The sequence below is a fragment of the Meriones unguiculatus genome, chromosome 18, assembly GCF_030254825.1.
Source record: "Meriones unguiculatus strain TT.TT164.6M chromosome 18, Bangor_MerUng_6.1, whole genome shotgun sequence".
Lineage (NCBI taxonomy): Eukaryota > Metazoa > Chordata > Mammalia > Rodentia > Muridae > Meriones > Meriones unguiculatus.
The window spans coordinates 9,575,499-9,590,243 of NC_083365.1; the positions used below are offsets into that span (position 1 = coordinate 9,575,499).

Below are 14,745 nucleotides of genomic sequence, written 5' to 3' on the forward strand. Positions count from 1 at the left end.
TGAAGAGGGTCTGAGCTCCAGGAGAGTGCAAGGTGATAATCTCCGCCCAGGGGCTCTTCCTACCACTTCCCCCCTAGTGCAGAGAGCAGTGCCTCAACATGGTTCCTCAAGGTCCTGTCTTCCAGGTATATGAATGTCCTTCCTCCCTGTGGTCCATCTGAACAGGGTACTTACATTTCAGTGGGCTCTGGTTCTTCTTATCTGGTGTCTCTGACTGAACTCAGCACTCTGCTGCTGGCTTCGAGAGACAATGGCTTGGCCAGAGTGAACAGAGCGTGTTTAATTTTGGGAGAAGTGTGGGGCAAGTTTATGCAGCTCTGTGCAAAGCAAAGGTTAAGGGTCTCATGGCTGGGACACGGGAGCCAACCTCCATTCCCCTCCCTTTCCCATCTTTCCCTCTACTTCTGTTACTCCCTCCTACTCCTCAATCCCAGTCTTTCTAGCACTAAGGCCAGGACCCAGACTCCTGGCATGTTCCCCAGCAGAGAGCGCAGAGCAGACCTGGTCTAACCTGGCTCAGGCAGAGGAGGAATGCTTCTGACAGCGCGGCCCCAGCTGGCCTGCACTGAAACACCTTTAACTGAGGCTCTGCATGAAGATGACCTCAGAGGGAACTACCAGGCGCTCATCAGTCATTTCAACAGACCACTTTGCAAGGTTCCTGGGACTGCTCAGATTGCCCCAATAAGCAATGACAGGGAGAAAAACAGGAGCCTCTGGTCCCAGGGTCTCTATACAAAGAACTGAGGATAACAGCCCAGCCTGCTCTGGGTCTTCCTCGTGGGCCTGGGGGAAGCAGGGAAGGGTCCAGGAGCTCAGTGGGAGAAGAGCGCTGTCTGCTCCCAACAGGTGCTGGAGACGAAGCTGTGTCGTAGGTTCCCTGGGGGCTGCAGGTTTTGATAATTGGGATAATTGCGCCATCTCAGCCCTGGGGCAGGAATGTGCTTTCTGCATTTCTGGTCTCCATTTATTCTCCTCACTTTTCAGAAGCAAACACCAGGTTGTCACTGAACTGGGTCGCTGAGCAATCGCTCTTCTTGGAGACTCTTGGATGCTGTTTGAGCCAGGTCCAGCTTGAAGACTCCTCTGTAGGTCTGTGGCCACTTCCCTACGGATCCCTGAAAGCCTCTCTGGAAAACCACCCCTCCCTCAGGAAAGGCGGCTTCTTTCTCTCCTAGCCATCCTCCGGCCATCCCGGGAGATAGGAATCGCCCAGGGGAAGAGGTGATCCCGGGAGGGGGTAGAGCACCAGCCCTTGCCGCTGGCTCTTTTTCTCAAGCTTGAGACAAGGATGGGAGGACTGGGGTGGGGCTGGGGCTCGGAGTGCCAGGTCTGTGGAAGACCCGAGTGAGTGAGCAGAGAAAGAGTGGGGTAAAACAACATAAGTCTTGGTGGAGGAGGAGTGGCTTCGGGGCTGGAGAATCTCAGGCTCCTCCTGGATGGAGCTGAAGGAGGGGCAGCAGGGAACTGGGCTTCTTCCCTCCGGCATTCAGAGCTGACCCGGGAAGCCACTTTTTCCTGCGCTATTCAAAAGACTGAGGGCCTTAAAGCGGTGCCACATTCCACACAGCTTCCAGGTAAGTATGCGCACTACCATTACCACCACGGGATGCTTTCGCGCCTGGCCTGGATTCCCAGCAGCTTTCTCACCACCAAGAGGGTGGCCTTTCCCTAGGCGCCCTGATGGTTCGGAGGCTGGCGTTCCGCAGGGAGCCAGGGCGGGAATCTGCGGTGACTTCATGCCCAGAGCCTGCTTTGAAGCCAGCCACGGGGTTACTCTCCCATCTGTTGCAGAAGCGCAGCTAGGGCTGGGCCATCTCTCCTGCAGAGGGCTGACAGCCAGTACTGGCTTCTGTTAGAACCTATACGGGACCAGGAAATGCTTGATTCGAGGGTTTTCCAAGTCTTACAGGTGTCTTGGGCTGCTTCCTTCTTCTAAACACAACCCCAAGCTTCCTCCCCAGAGAGGGACCCCAGAACTTATGTTATACAAACTAGGAAGTGGGCTGGGTACTTGTAATGAGAAAAATTAGCTCAGTGAGTGTTTCTAGGGATGAGTGAATCTTCCTTGAGTTCCATATTTTTAATCTCAGCAAAGGTTCAGTCTAAGGGCGCTCACAAATAGGACGCAACAGCTTGACCTGGGGGGGGGGGGTGTTACAGAGGAAAAGAGAACAAGCAACCATCTTTCGAAAACTCATAGAAGAGAGACAAGAAAGCATGGGGGAGGGGCGGGACTGGAAGAGTCGGGTCAGGCACAGAAAGATGAGAGAGGCCTCCCGCTGACAAAGCAGGGTCGAGCAAGTGCGGTGCGTCCCGGACCAGAGATGAGAAAAAAGCTAGTCTCCACCTGCTTGCAGACAAATCCGAGGTGAGGGTCTCTCTCTCTCTCTCTCCTGTCTTTCGGGGCTTCCTCTGAAATCATGGGCCGTCGGCGGTCTTTCCCTAGGGATCCGGCATGTGGCGGGCGCTGCTGCTACTCCTGATGGTGCACAGCCAGAGGCTGGAGGGAATTCCCTGGGAGAAGACGCCGCTCTTCCGACTCACTCAGCAGGGACCGTGGGACAGCCCCGGCGGCCGAGCCACCGACTCGCCCTGCGAGGGGCTCCCCGCTGCGGGAGCCACGGCCCTGAGCCTGGCCAACCGCAGCCTGGAGAGCCTGCCCGGCTGCCTGCCCCGCGCGCTGCGCAGCCTCGACGGCAGCCACAACCTCCTGCGCGCCCTCGGCGCCGCGGAGCTCGGCCGCCTGCCGGAGCTGCGCGTGCTCACGCTGCACCACAACCGCATCTCCGCCCTGCGCTGGGACCGCGGCGCGCCCACCGCGCTGCAGGACCTCGACCTCAGCCACAACCTGCTGGCGGAACTGCCGCCCTGCGCGGGAGCCTCGGCGCCCAGCCTGCGCTCGCTGGCGCTGGCCGGGAACCCACTGCGGGCGCTGCAGCCGCGGGCCTTCGCGTGCTTCCCCGCGCTGCAGCTTCTCAACCTCTCCTGCAGCGAGCTGCGCACCGTCGCTCAGCAGGCGTTCTCCGGAGAGGGCGGCGGGCCCCTGGCGGCGCTGGAGGTCTTGGACCTGAGCGGCACACGCCTCGATCGAGGTGAGGGCCACGCTCGAGCCCGGGCGGGAGAAGGGGGAGAGGAAGGACGGGAGGGCTGCAGCGCAGGGCGTTCAGAGGCGGCCCCAGAACCCAGCTGGCTGCCTGAGATACCACACAACCACAGAACTGCTGGCCACCTTCAGATTATATACGAGGGAACTAACGCACAGAAGGATGGCTTGACGTGACCGAAGTCTCCAGATCCATGCCACAGGCAGAGCTTAACAGCCCAGTCACGGAGCTGTGGCCGGATGAACGCCGTGGCATGGCGAGGTGAAGTTGGCATTGGGACTGATGAACGAACAAACTTCTCCCCAACATGCTGAGGAGGAATTCATTGACACACACCCTCCGATTGTTTCAATGGATGTTGGGTCGCTCCAAGAGGATGTAGGAGGGAGGTGCTTTGTTGTTCTTCGAAAAGCACTTCTTGTGTCTATAATCAGTCGTTCGCCGCAGTGGTGTGAGGAAAGGCGGCAGGGGGCTAGATGACAAAATTGAGTTCTTGGGGCTTCCTCCAACTGTGTGCCCTTTCCTTCCTTCTTACTTTCCCGAAGGCGGAAGGCTCTCCACCCTCAGGAGGCATCAGAGCTATCCGGTGTTTAACCCGAGTCTGTGACAGCAGGTTTGAAGAGAATGTCCCAGGTAGAGGCTTACAGCTGTCTGGCCTTGGATCATCCGTGGGTCTCGATGGTCGTAACCTGCTTGGGTTGTAAGAAAGGATCAGGCATAGCTGAGGAGGTGACTTCATCCTATCATTCTTTTCTTCATCGCTCTTCTGGTCCCCTGGGGTTTTGTGCCTTGCACTATAGCAATTATCCATTATAGATACACAGTTATCTAATACAGGTTAATTCCCTTTCATTTCAGTTGAGTCTGGGTGGATCAGAAACCTTCCAAAGCTCAAGTCCCTCTACCTGAGAAAGATGCCCAGGCTGAAGACACTGGAGGGAGACATTTTCAGGATGACTCCCAACCTGCGGCAGCTGGATTGTCAAGAATCCCCTGTGCTTAGCTCTGTCCACACGGAGATCTTTCAAGACACACCCTGTCTACAGCTCCTTCTGTTCCAGCAGTAAGTGATTCTAAGCCCAGCCTGGTCACAGAGCTGGTTCTGCCCATTAGAGTATCCTGAATTTTCTAAGGCTCACCAGCCCTTACTGTTTCTGCCACTGCTCTTCCAGATCTACTATGGGCTTCTAATCTCCCCAGCCTGTAACTGGCAATGAGGAGATGAGGATGCCAGGCCTTCTTTCCACTGGAACGCCCTCCTTTCCCCAGATGATGCCATCTCAGTCCTCCCCAGGGCAGGACTAGGGAGGGAAGGAGAGAGGGCAGGAAGGTTTGCCATGCAACAGGATCTGGAGTTGGGCCTCATATTCTAGTAGCAGCCATTGGCTTGACTTCTCAGAGTAGCAGGACGCTGAACACGAGCCCAGGCCACCCCCTGTCAGTGGGGCCAACATCTGGGACTTGTCATTTGACATAGAAGCATCCTCTTTTCTCCCTCATGCTTTGGTAGGAATGGGAATTAGAGGAGCTTCTGAAGCACTGTCCAGTCTCATCTCCTCTCTTTAATTGAGTTTACAGCTGGGTAATGGACAAGTAAATCCCATCTCTCAGTCTCCTCTTATCTTGAACAGACTGTAGAACAATTCTTTTTGGCATCTGGGCACCTCAGCCAGGACCCTTACTCAGTGCTCTCAGCCCTTATGGTTTCTGTTGAACCTAAGCCTAAAACAGTCAATTTCAAATATCCAGTTATTTAACAGTTTGTTCTGTGTCACTGGCCATTTGTAAAAGCTTAAAAGCAGGTGCATTGAACCTTTGTTCTGCTGTGAGGTCTGTGTTCCCTGACATACGTGAGCCTAGTGCTTTTCAGAGGATGAATGCCTGCTCCAGGAGCCAGTGTGATGACGTCTCAAAGGCACTAAAAGGCTTAGCAGATGATGGATAAGTGCGGTGTCGCAGCTAGCAATCTTAGGGAAGCCCAGGAGTGGGTCTTCTTAGTTCTCTTTTGCCCAATGCAGGAGCCAAAGATGGAACCCTTTTTCCTTAAGCGTGAACAGTTGTCATTCATTTATTCAGTAAACAACTACTGAGCACACATGGTGTGGAGGGGAAACATTTTGTGGCTCTGACTCCTTTGAGCTGATAAAAATTAAAAAAAAAAACACAAAGGAAAAGAAAAACACATGGAAACTGACATGAAGTGAAACAGAAATAGAACAATGTTTCTCCCTCTGGGCCTTTTCACATAAGAAAGGCAAATGGGAGCCCTGAGCCAGTTTCTGGAGTATAATAGCTGTCTTTAGAATTGGTAAAGGTGGGGCTAGAGAGGTGGCTCCGAGAGAAAAGTGCTGCCTGTGCAAGCAGGAGGACCCGAGTCCCAGTCTCCAGCACTGCAGGCATGGTGGTGCACATCCGTAACACCAGCACAGGGATGCAGAGACAGGTAGATCTTGCTGGCCTGCCCGCCTCAGCTGAACAGCAAGCTTCAGGTTCACTGCAGAGACTCTGTCTCCAAACGTAGGTGAAGGTGACTGAGGAAAACATCCTGATGTCAACCTCTGACCTCCACAGGCACATGCATTCCCACATACACGTCAGCATGACTCCCTCCCTCCCCCCAAACACACATGATAACATGAACTAGTGGAAGTGATGATGGTGCTCGAACAGTAATGATGGTGGTAGCCATGATGATGGTAATGACTACGATAATAGTGGTGGTTGGTGAAGCTGCTGCTGCTGAAGATGGTGGTCGTAACTGTAATGGTGACGATATGGTTCTGGCTTTCAAGACGACCACACAGTTTAGCATAGGAAGAAGTTTCCTGCCAGCTACCACAAGCCACCGAGAACCCCACAGCAGAAGCACATCCTGCACTGTGTTATAAAACAGGTGGTGGCAATGGTCCATCAGGCTGGGGAAGAGAGGCTTTTCCAGGAAGGATGGGAGTGAGCCATGGCTCTTTGCAGCTCATGTCGTCACGATGAACTGCAACTGAATGTGAAGGGTGGGGAGTTAAAAATCTAAGAGAGTCAAGGAAGCTCAGAAAGTGTGAGGAGCCCAGTCTAACATTCTGTTAGACTCCAGGGAAGAAACAGGAAAGAGCCATTGCTGGGCGTGAGAAGCTATAAATACGCCTAGAGTGGTTCTCCGCCGTTTCCGTAGACACGGCCACCACACCGTGGTGGCTCGTCTTACCCCACCAAAAGCTTGGCACGTGAAGCCCGGTGACTAACCTAAGCCAGTGCTGTGTTCGTGAAGTGTAGACAGAACAGAGAAAGCTTTGAGAGCTGGGGCTTGTTTCTCTCACTCTCAGAGCCTGGACTACCATGTCATGGTCTAGGCTGAGCTCCCAGGTGGTGAGAGGTTCACAGAAAGAGTTCCGCATCTATAGAGGCTCTCTGTAGATAGATGATTTGTCCTAGCTGGGGCTTCCGTTGCTGGAAGGAAACATCATTACCAAAAGCAAGCTGGAGAGAAAAGGGTTTGTTCAGCTTATACTTCCACATTGCTGTCCATCATCAAAGGCAGTCAGGACAGGAACTCAGACAGGGCAGAAGCCTGGAGGCAAGAGCTGATGCGGAGGCCATGGACGAGTCCTGCTTACTAGCTTGCTCACTATGGCTTGCTCATCTGCTTCCTTATAGAACCCAGGACCATCAGCCTAGGGTTGGCACCACCCACCATGGACTGGGCCCTCCCTCATTGATCACTAATTGAGAAAATGCCTTATAGCTGGATCTCATGGATGCATTTCCTCAACCACAGCTCCTTCTCTCTGATGACTCTCCCTTGTGTCAAGTTGACACACAAAACCAGCCAGTACAGTCATGTAGCCCTACATCATCTGGTTCTGGTAAGGCTGCCTAGACCACAGGAACTACCAACTCACTGCAAAAATCATGTGAATGAAAAAAATAAAAAAAGGCATGTGTAAGCCTCTAAGTCTGAGGGACTTCCTCTATTTAACAAGAGCTACTAAAACCTAGAAACTATTTCCTGGATGAACTTCTTGCAGGTGACTTTAACTGTCAATTCCTTCCTTGCCTTTTTAAAAATGCACCTAAAGCTGGGTATAATGTTGCATGCTTTTAATCCCAGCAGAGGCAAATAGATCTTTGTGAGTTCAAGGTCAGCCTGCTCTGCAAAGCAACCTCAGGTCAGCCAGGGCTGCATAGTAAGAGCCTGTCTCTAAGATAGATAGATAGATTTATAGATAGATAGATTTATAGATAGATAAATAGATAGATTTATAGATAGATAGAATAATTAAAATAAAATACACCGAGAGCTGTGTATTGTAGAGTTCCAGATGGCAGCTCCTTTCTCAGGCAACTGGGGATGGTGCCGACTTGAGGGCATCATTCTGGCAGGATGCTGCAGTCAGCAGTGATGTTGAACTTCAGTGCCACCCGTGAGGACTGACAGTCTCAGAAGGAAGTCTCAGCAGAGCTGAAACACGGGCTGGGCCTCTGACACCAGGCAGGGCTGCAGGGCACGAACTGCAGAGCCAGGGGCCAGCGTGGCTTCCTATGGACTCAGGCCGTCCTCACAGGCTCCTGCAAGTGAGCTTACATTCAAGGCTTGTTCAGCTGCGTCTTCCTACAGTGCAGGGGAAAGACTTGATGTCGTCTACAGATACTGTGCCTGCTTCACAAGAGGCCGTGAGGGGAGATGGGTGAACAAGAGCTAACCGGCACCCTGACTGAGGCATTGTATAACTGTTGGCATTGTGCCGTCAGGGATGGCCCAACTCTGGTATTCAACTGCTTCTCACTTCTGTCTACATCACAGTTGCTAATATCCTACTGGCGTAAGTATGTCACCAAGGTTCAAGGGGTGGAGAACTACATACTAGTTTTTGATGGGGAGAGATGCAATCACACCAAAAAGGTACGTGCCTACAGAGAAAAGAGGACCTGTGGCCATTTTTACAAATAGTCCACCATACATGGCCGTGGCTAACCCACTCCAGGCTCTCTCCTCTTCCCTGGAGTTCAACAGAAGCTTTGTCCTAGACTCACTTTACTCTTGATGTCATGCCTTGTTCAGCAGTGTTTTCACTAAGAGTTTTGGATTAAGGGTATGTTGTTGAATGAATAATAATAATCAACATTCGGTTATATATTTAGTAAATCCTCATTTACTCCTTAATAATTTTCCCAAATAACCACACATTGCAACTATGATTCATTCAAAGCTAAGCACAGAGCTGAGCATAATAACTAGTCTATTACCCCATTATCAGTTTATCTTCCTCCCATTCAAAGTACCCAGTTTCTGGAATCCATCCATTCTCCTCCTATCTTGCACCTCTCTCTTGAGGTCCCTTTCTCGACCCATGAAAATTGTGCCCCTCATTCCACCTCCCTCTACCTGTTCAGCTCAGTATCAGCAATTTATCATCTAATCAGGAATAGTTTGAGAGGCAAGAGTTACAAACATCATTTTGGGTATGTGAGTGTCCGCTCACAAAAGACAGCAAGCAGACCCGGGAGCAAAATAATTAACATTAGAATACATAGCACCAGACCAACCCCCCTCAGTATATATAACTCCGGTAAAACCCTAGTAGGTGTGCGGCCCTGGGTTCAATTCCCAGCACTGATATATAACAATAGCATCTATTCTCTACTTTCTGTGTAGATATTTGCATTTATTCACACATCCTTTATCACCGACTGTTGATAAAAGCACTTGCCATGGGGGTGTTTTCTTTATTGTATAAGTATTGACGTTGTACCATCAGCTACGGCCCACCTCTGGTCCTCAACTGCTTTCTCACTGACTTAGAGGTTGGTTAGCAAAACTGGAGGTTTAAGCTCATTCTGGGTTCTACTCAATGTTCTACCACTAACAAAATTGTCTTTCTGTAATACTACAGTGCCTCTTAGGAACATTTTTTTTTTCTCTTTAAGATTTAATTATTTGGGGGCTGGAGAGATGGCTCAGTGATTAAGAGCACTGGCTGCTCTTCCAGAGGTCCTGAGTTCAATTCCCAGCAAGCTCATGATGGCTCACAACCATCTATAATAGGGTCTGATGCCCTCTTCTGTCACGAAGGCAGACATGCAAATAGAGCACTTGTATACATAAAATACATAAATAGATACTGTTTAAAGATTTAATTATTTGTTTTTATTTTATATGCATGCTTGCTTTGCCTGCAAGTATGTCTGTGCAGCATGGACGCCAGAAGATGTGAGCTTCTCTGAAGCTGGAGTTACAGATGGTTGTGAGCCGTCACGTGGGTGCTGAGAGCTGAACCCAGGTCCTCCAGAAAAGCAGCCAGTGCTCTTACCGACTGGGCCACCTCTCCAGCCCTCGTGGGAACATTGTGAACTTAATTGTTGAAACTAAACCTAAAAGCATGACTTAACTGACTTGTGTGCACATGTACGTGTCATTTCAGCTGCAACTTGAGTTCCTTTGGTCCTTGGACTGTGAATTCCTCCCAGGTCTTGTCTGTCAGCCTCTTTGGCAACCCTCTCACTTGCAGCTGTGAGCTGGCTTGGCTTCTTGCGGACACAAACAAAACTATCTTACACAGGTAACACAAACTTTACCAAGCAGATGTCTGTGAGGTGAGGACCAACCTTCCTGGGCTGAAGCTGCCCCAGTTTGTGTCTTGCCCCTCTGGTCATGTGGTCACTCGCTCAGTGTAGTCACACAGGGGTGGGAGATGGAGGCTCTGCTTCTAGTCCATACAGTCAGAAAGGGCAAAGAAAAAATGGAAAAAATGGATCAGGCTGCCAGGTGGTGCTTACCATGTCCACTCATTCATTGGCCAACAATTTGTGGATAGGCCACACCTAATTGCAAAAGAGCCTGGGGAACCATAGTTTGTATGCCCTGTGGGCAAAGGAAGACCAGTTGTACCATTTCCCCATTTTATAGACAAGGGAATGGAGCCAAAACAAGCGAGGTGCTTGATAAATTCATGTAGCTGTTGGGTGAAGGAGGCAGTATCCACCTTCATCTACATCTGTGCTCTTAACCACTCGGCTCACTGTCTACCCAAGAGACAGCCTAGCTTCCCACTCTTGGCCATTTAGCCCAAGGTCAGCATGCTTACAGAGCTTTCGTCTAGCAGGAAACAAATTTTGATGGTCTCTTTTGCTTAGAGGGGTTTTAGCTAAGACACACCAGGGGAACTGCACCCAAGCTGGCATCAGAAGATGTGTGCTAAGGATCCAGGGATAGCACCAGTCATGACCACCTCCACCAGCTAATTGCTCCTTTGGGGGAGTCACCCATCTTCAAAAGTCCAGTGTGGGGTGGGGCTCTTCACGTCCACTCCCCACTTTGTTTGCAAGGGATAGCCCCAAAACCCTTGTCAGCCAAGGTCTCACTATGTTAAAAAAGACGTTGAGAGCACAGGCTAAAAGCCAGAATGCCTGACTTCACTCTACCTCGTGTTGCGGATGTGACTGTTACACGGTAGGGGATAACACCTCGCTCGGACACTGCTGGCTATGGCCTTCTGCGCAGAGCCCCGGCGTCCTGTCTCCTTCCCTGCACAGGAGGACAGACGGCAGGAGTTTCTTTCAGAGGTCTCCTGGGCCAACAGAGCGATGTTACTAGGCGGTGCCTGGTGGAGGTGTGTTGGCAGAGGAAACCCCACCCCATCGAGGATTGAAAACCCCGAACCCCAGGTTATCTTCTAATGGTTGGTCTCCCTTCCAGGGCAGCAGATACCTTTTGTGAGCCTGCCTCAGGATCCCAAGGCCCCTTCTCAGGCCCTCTCTCCCTCTCCCAGCTGTCCAGTGTGTGCAGGTCAGATCAAAGCACCAGCCCCCTGGCTTCAAACCCACTGCGCTTTCATCACTCAGTCTCCGCAGCATGGACACAGGGGCCTTCCGCTGGACAGAGCATAGCCCTGTCTACTCAGTCTGGAGGAAGCCAACAAAACATCGCCAAGGTCCCCTCCCTCACCATGGCTTCACTCACACAAGGATCGTGGCTGCATAGAGATACTTCAGAGGAAACTGCCCAGTCCACTACTGACCCTGTGGCAGTCCACAGTCCCCCCAGGGCTCTGCCTGATGCTGTCAGCACAGGGGCAGAACAAACCCCCACACATACGCTTGAGCCCAGTATCTCATCTGCATCTACCCCACTGGTCAGCAAGTATCTTGGACCCTTGGCTACTTCACTGAACCCCAGAGGCGTATCTCAGACCAACCAGAGGACACAAGCCAGCCCCAAGGCTCTCCCCTCGGAAACTCCACGAGACGAGATCCCAGTCTTGCTATTGGACGACAGCGAGGAGGATGAGGCCCGGGACCAGGAGGCAGCACCTGACCAGGATGTCTCCTGTGATTACCACCCCTGCAGGCATCTGCAGACCCCGTGTGCCGAGCTGCAGAGGCGCTTCAGATGCCGCTGCCCTGGTCTCAGTAGGGAGGATACCATCCCAGACCCTCCCAGGCTGCAGGGGGTGTCGGAAATGACTGACACATCGGTGCTCATCCACTGGTGTGCCCCCAACTCAGTGGTGCTCTGGTATCAGATCCACTACCTGGCAGAAGGAGGGTCTAGCAACCAGTCAGTGGTAGGCATCTATGCTACCGCCCGACAGCATCCCCTCTACAAGCTGTCACCGGGCACCGCATACCATGTGTGTGTGCTGGCAGCCAACGGGGCTGGCCTGAGCCAGCCGCAGACCTCAGGCTGGAAGAGGTCGTGTGCCGCCTTCACAACCAAGCCCAGCTCCGTGGTGGTCTTCTGGGGACTGTGTACTGCCAGTGGCGTGTTACTGGTTAGCACCATGGTGCTATCTGTGTGTCTCTGGAGGCGGTGCTGGAAGCCAAACAGGCAGTTCTACGACACAAACCTGGTGGCCTTCAAAAACCCAGCCAGGGCTGAGGAAGTAGCTCAGTGGTAGTGGCTTCCTAGAATGTACAAGGCTTTGGGTTTATCCCTAACATCCAAATCAGACACATGTAAGGCCTTGGGGTTTATCTCTTGCACCAAATTAAACCAACCAGACTTTGACCACCTGATGAGCCTCCAAACCCTCAATTATCGCAGCTTCTTTCTTCTAGTCAAACCACATCTGCATGCAGAAATGATCGAGTGCCTAAAGACAACCTGAGCTCCAAAGTCCCTGAAGCCAGCATGCCTCAGGCACACACAGAACTCTACACTGCTTCCTTCTAATGAGTGCGACCCTTCCTCCCAAAACTGTTCTCACTAACCTCATGGGCAACAGACTGGCACCTGTCATGCTGTGTAGTCTCCTTGGAGTTTTTCGGCAGTGTCTCCCTCAGTACCCAGGATGTCTCCTGTGAATACCACCCCTGCAGGCATCTGCAGACCCCGTGTGCCAAGCTGCAGAGGCGCTACTGCATGGAAGGAGATGGACTAAGACAAAGAAAGAAACTCTAACAAGGAACACAACTTCCTTAGGAAATGCTATCCCTAAGTTTCTTTGACGGACCCTGATTTTGGCACAGTGAGTTCTGTTGGCCAGCGGGAGAGCTATTGGTTTCCTGAGGTTTTCTGGATGTATTACTTGTATTTCAAAGTGTGTCAAAACATGCTTTACAGTTAAACTGGCCTTCTGGTAATATTTGGGAGACACAGGAGAAGGCTCTTTGCTTCTAGGGCTTCCTGCATGTCACCCAAGACTTAACAGACACAAGTAGTGTGAAATTCACTGCTTAGACAGGCCTTACTGTGTAGCCCAGCTGGCCTCAAACTTGGGATCTTTCTGCCTGTCCCTCCAAATACGGGGATTATAAGCTTCTGGAGAGGAGGCAAAATCGAACTCACAACAGTGCTTATTTCTACTGAAAGAAAAAGTTGTTTGAATACATCTGTCATCTCCAGAACAGGCTGCAACCCAAACAGCATGCTGCAAACAGCAAGCATAGCCAAGGTGACCTACACATGATTCATATTCCACACTTCTAAGTGGCTAAGTATTCAAGCATGTTTCCAACATTCTAAACTTAGTTTCATCAAATGTATGCTCAAGAGAACTGGACTAAGCATTTGAAAGACCTCCCCTAGATCCTGCTTTAAAAGCTACAAAAGCCAAAAATGTGAATTAGTACTAAGTCCTAAGACACACAACTAAATAACCCCAGCATCGTTAGGGGCCTTCATACTCTCAAGGATGAATCTATTGTGTGGAGACACTGAAATAAATTTGCCAATCTACATGCACAAATGTATACTCTAATATTCTCATTTAAATACAATTTTAGAACATTTAATGACAGAATGTATTTTGTAACCATTCAATATAAAAAAAAATCCTGAATATCAAAAACCATTCTAACGATATAGTACGGATCAACAACCACAATAAGCAAACATAATAAAGCAGAGTAAACATCTAATTTCCCCCATCAGCACTTTGCAATCTTTTTTACATTCCTGTGGGCTCAGGGTTCTGCATGCTCCGCAGTCCTGTCTCCAGCCTCAGCAGCTCCCAGTTAGAAAGCTGTCTGGGAGAGGGAGAGGCAATGGCCGGCCTTGCCCCATCCTTTTCTCTTGCTCCTGTGATTCGGTGGTAGGGTTTAGTTAGTTAGTATGGGCCAAGCCCAGGGGCTGCGTCAGTTACTTTCCTATTGCTGTGACAAAACACCAGGACCAAGGCAGCTCACATAGGAAAGGTTTATTTAGCTTGTGGTTCCAGAGGGGTAAGAATCTGTCACGGTAAGAAGCTGACAGCAGGGAGGCATGGTAATTGGAGGTAAGAGCTGAGAGGTCAAATCCTGAACTACAAGCAAAAGCAGAGCAAGAACTGGCAACAGCATGTGGCTTTGAAACCTCAGAGCCTGTCCCCAGTGACATAATTCTTCCCAAACTTCCCCCAGTGGTGCCACTCACTGGGGACCAAATACTCAAATACCTGAGACTAGGGGACATTCTTATCCAAGCCAGCACAGTGGCTAAGCTGGTGATCTGGGTGACAGAAGCCCAGACCAGCAACAGGATTGCACAATGCAAGAAAGCTAGAGTTTTCAACCTCCATTTTAACAGGTCAACAAACTGACTTCAGAGTCTTACTACACAGTTCCACATTATACTTAGGTTAGAGCTGAAGAGAAAGGGCAACAAAAGGCCTCTAGAATGTGGAAGACCCCCCAGCCTCCAACCCTACCTGTACCCCACTACCCTGAACACAAGGGTACAGCAGGTCTTTAAGACCAGAATGGTTCTGAACCAGTCATTTTTACAATGTAAGGACATGTGCTGCATCTAAGTGCACTTCAAACATCGGGAAACTTAGGCAGCTGCACAAAGACACACCACGGAACATGCCACATGGAAGGCATATTTTCCCCAATCTCTTTTATTCTTTTATCACGTTAACAATGGAAGATTCCCCAAAGTTTAAAAAAAAAAAAAAAAAAGGAACTTTGAAAAAATATAGTTTCGTATTATTTATATGACACAAGTACAGGCTCCGATATCATTAAAGCATCACATTAGAAACAGTGGGAAGGCACAGATGTAATTCTCTGCCTTTTTTTTTTTTTTTTTTTTGACTCCTGTGTTACCTGTTATCCTGATACAAAAACTATCTGGTCCTGAGAGGTGGGAAGACTACTGGTGAATTTCAGTACCTTCTGTTTTGTTTGATCTTTTTATTTCCAAACTTACTGCATTTTAAAGCTCTAA

At 50.3% G+C, this 14,745-nt stretch overlaps 1 protein-coding gene across 3 annotated transcripts; it reads left to right on the forward strand.

Annotated features, from left to right (window-relative positions):
* The first annotated feature begins 984 nt into the window (after positions 1-984).
* Positions 985-12,665, forward strand: Lrrn4 (leucine rich repeat neuronal 4). 3 transcript variants are annotated; one of them, XM_060371522.1, is made up of 5 exons: positions 985-1,092; positions 2,450-3,095; positions 3,966-4,170; positions 9,521-9,658; positions 10,795-12,665. In XM_060371522.1, the coding sequence occupies exons 2-5, from the start codon at positions 2,459-2,461 to the stop codon at positions 11,993-11,995; spliced, it is 2,181 nt and encodes a 726-aa protein (XP_060227505.1). In that variant the 5' UTR covers positions 985-1,092; positions 2,450-2,458; the 3' UTR covers positions 11,996-12,665. The 3 variants fall into 3 exon arrangements, with proteins under 3 accessions (XP_060227505.1, XP_060227506.1, XP_021507047.1); XM_021651372.2 differs by lacking the exon at positions 985-1,092 and adding an exon at positions 1,368-1,577; XM_060371523.1 differs by lacking the exons at positions 985-1,092; positions 9,521-9,658 and adding an exon at positions 1,367-1,577.
* Positions 12,666-14,745: the final 2,080 nt, after the last annotated feature.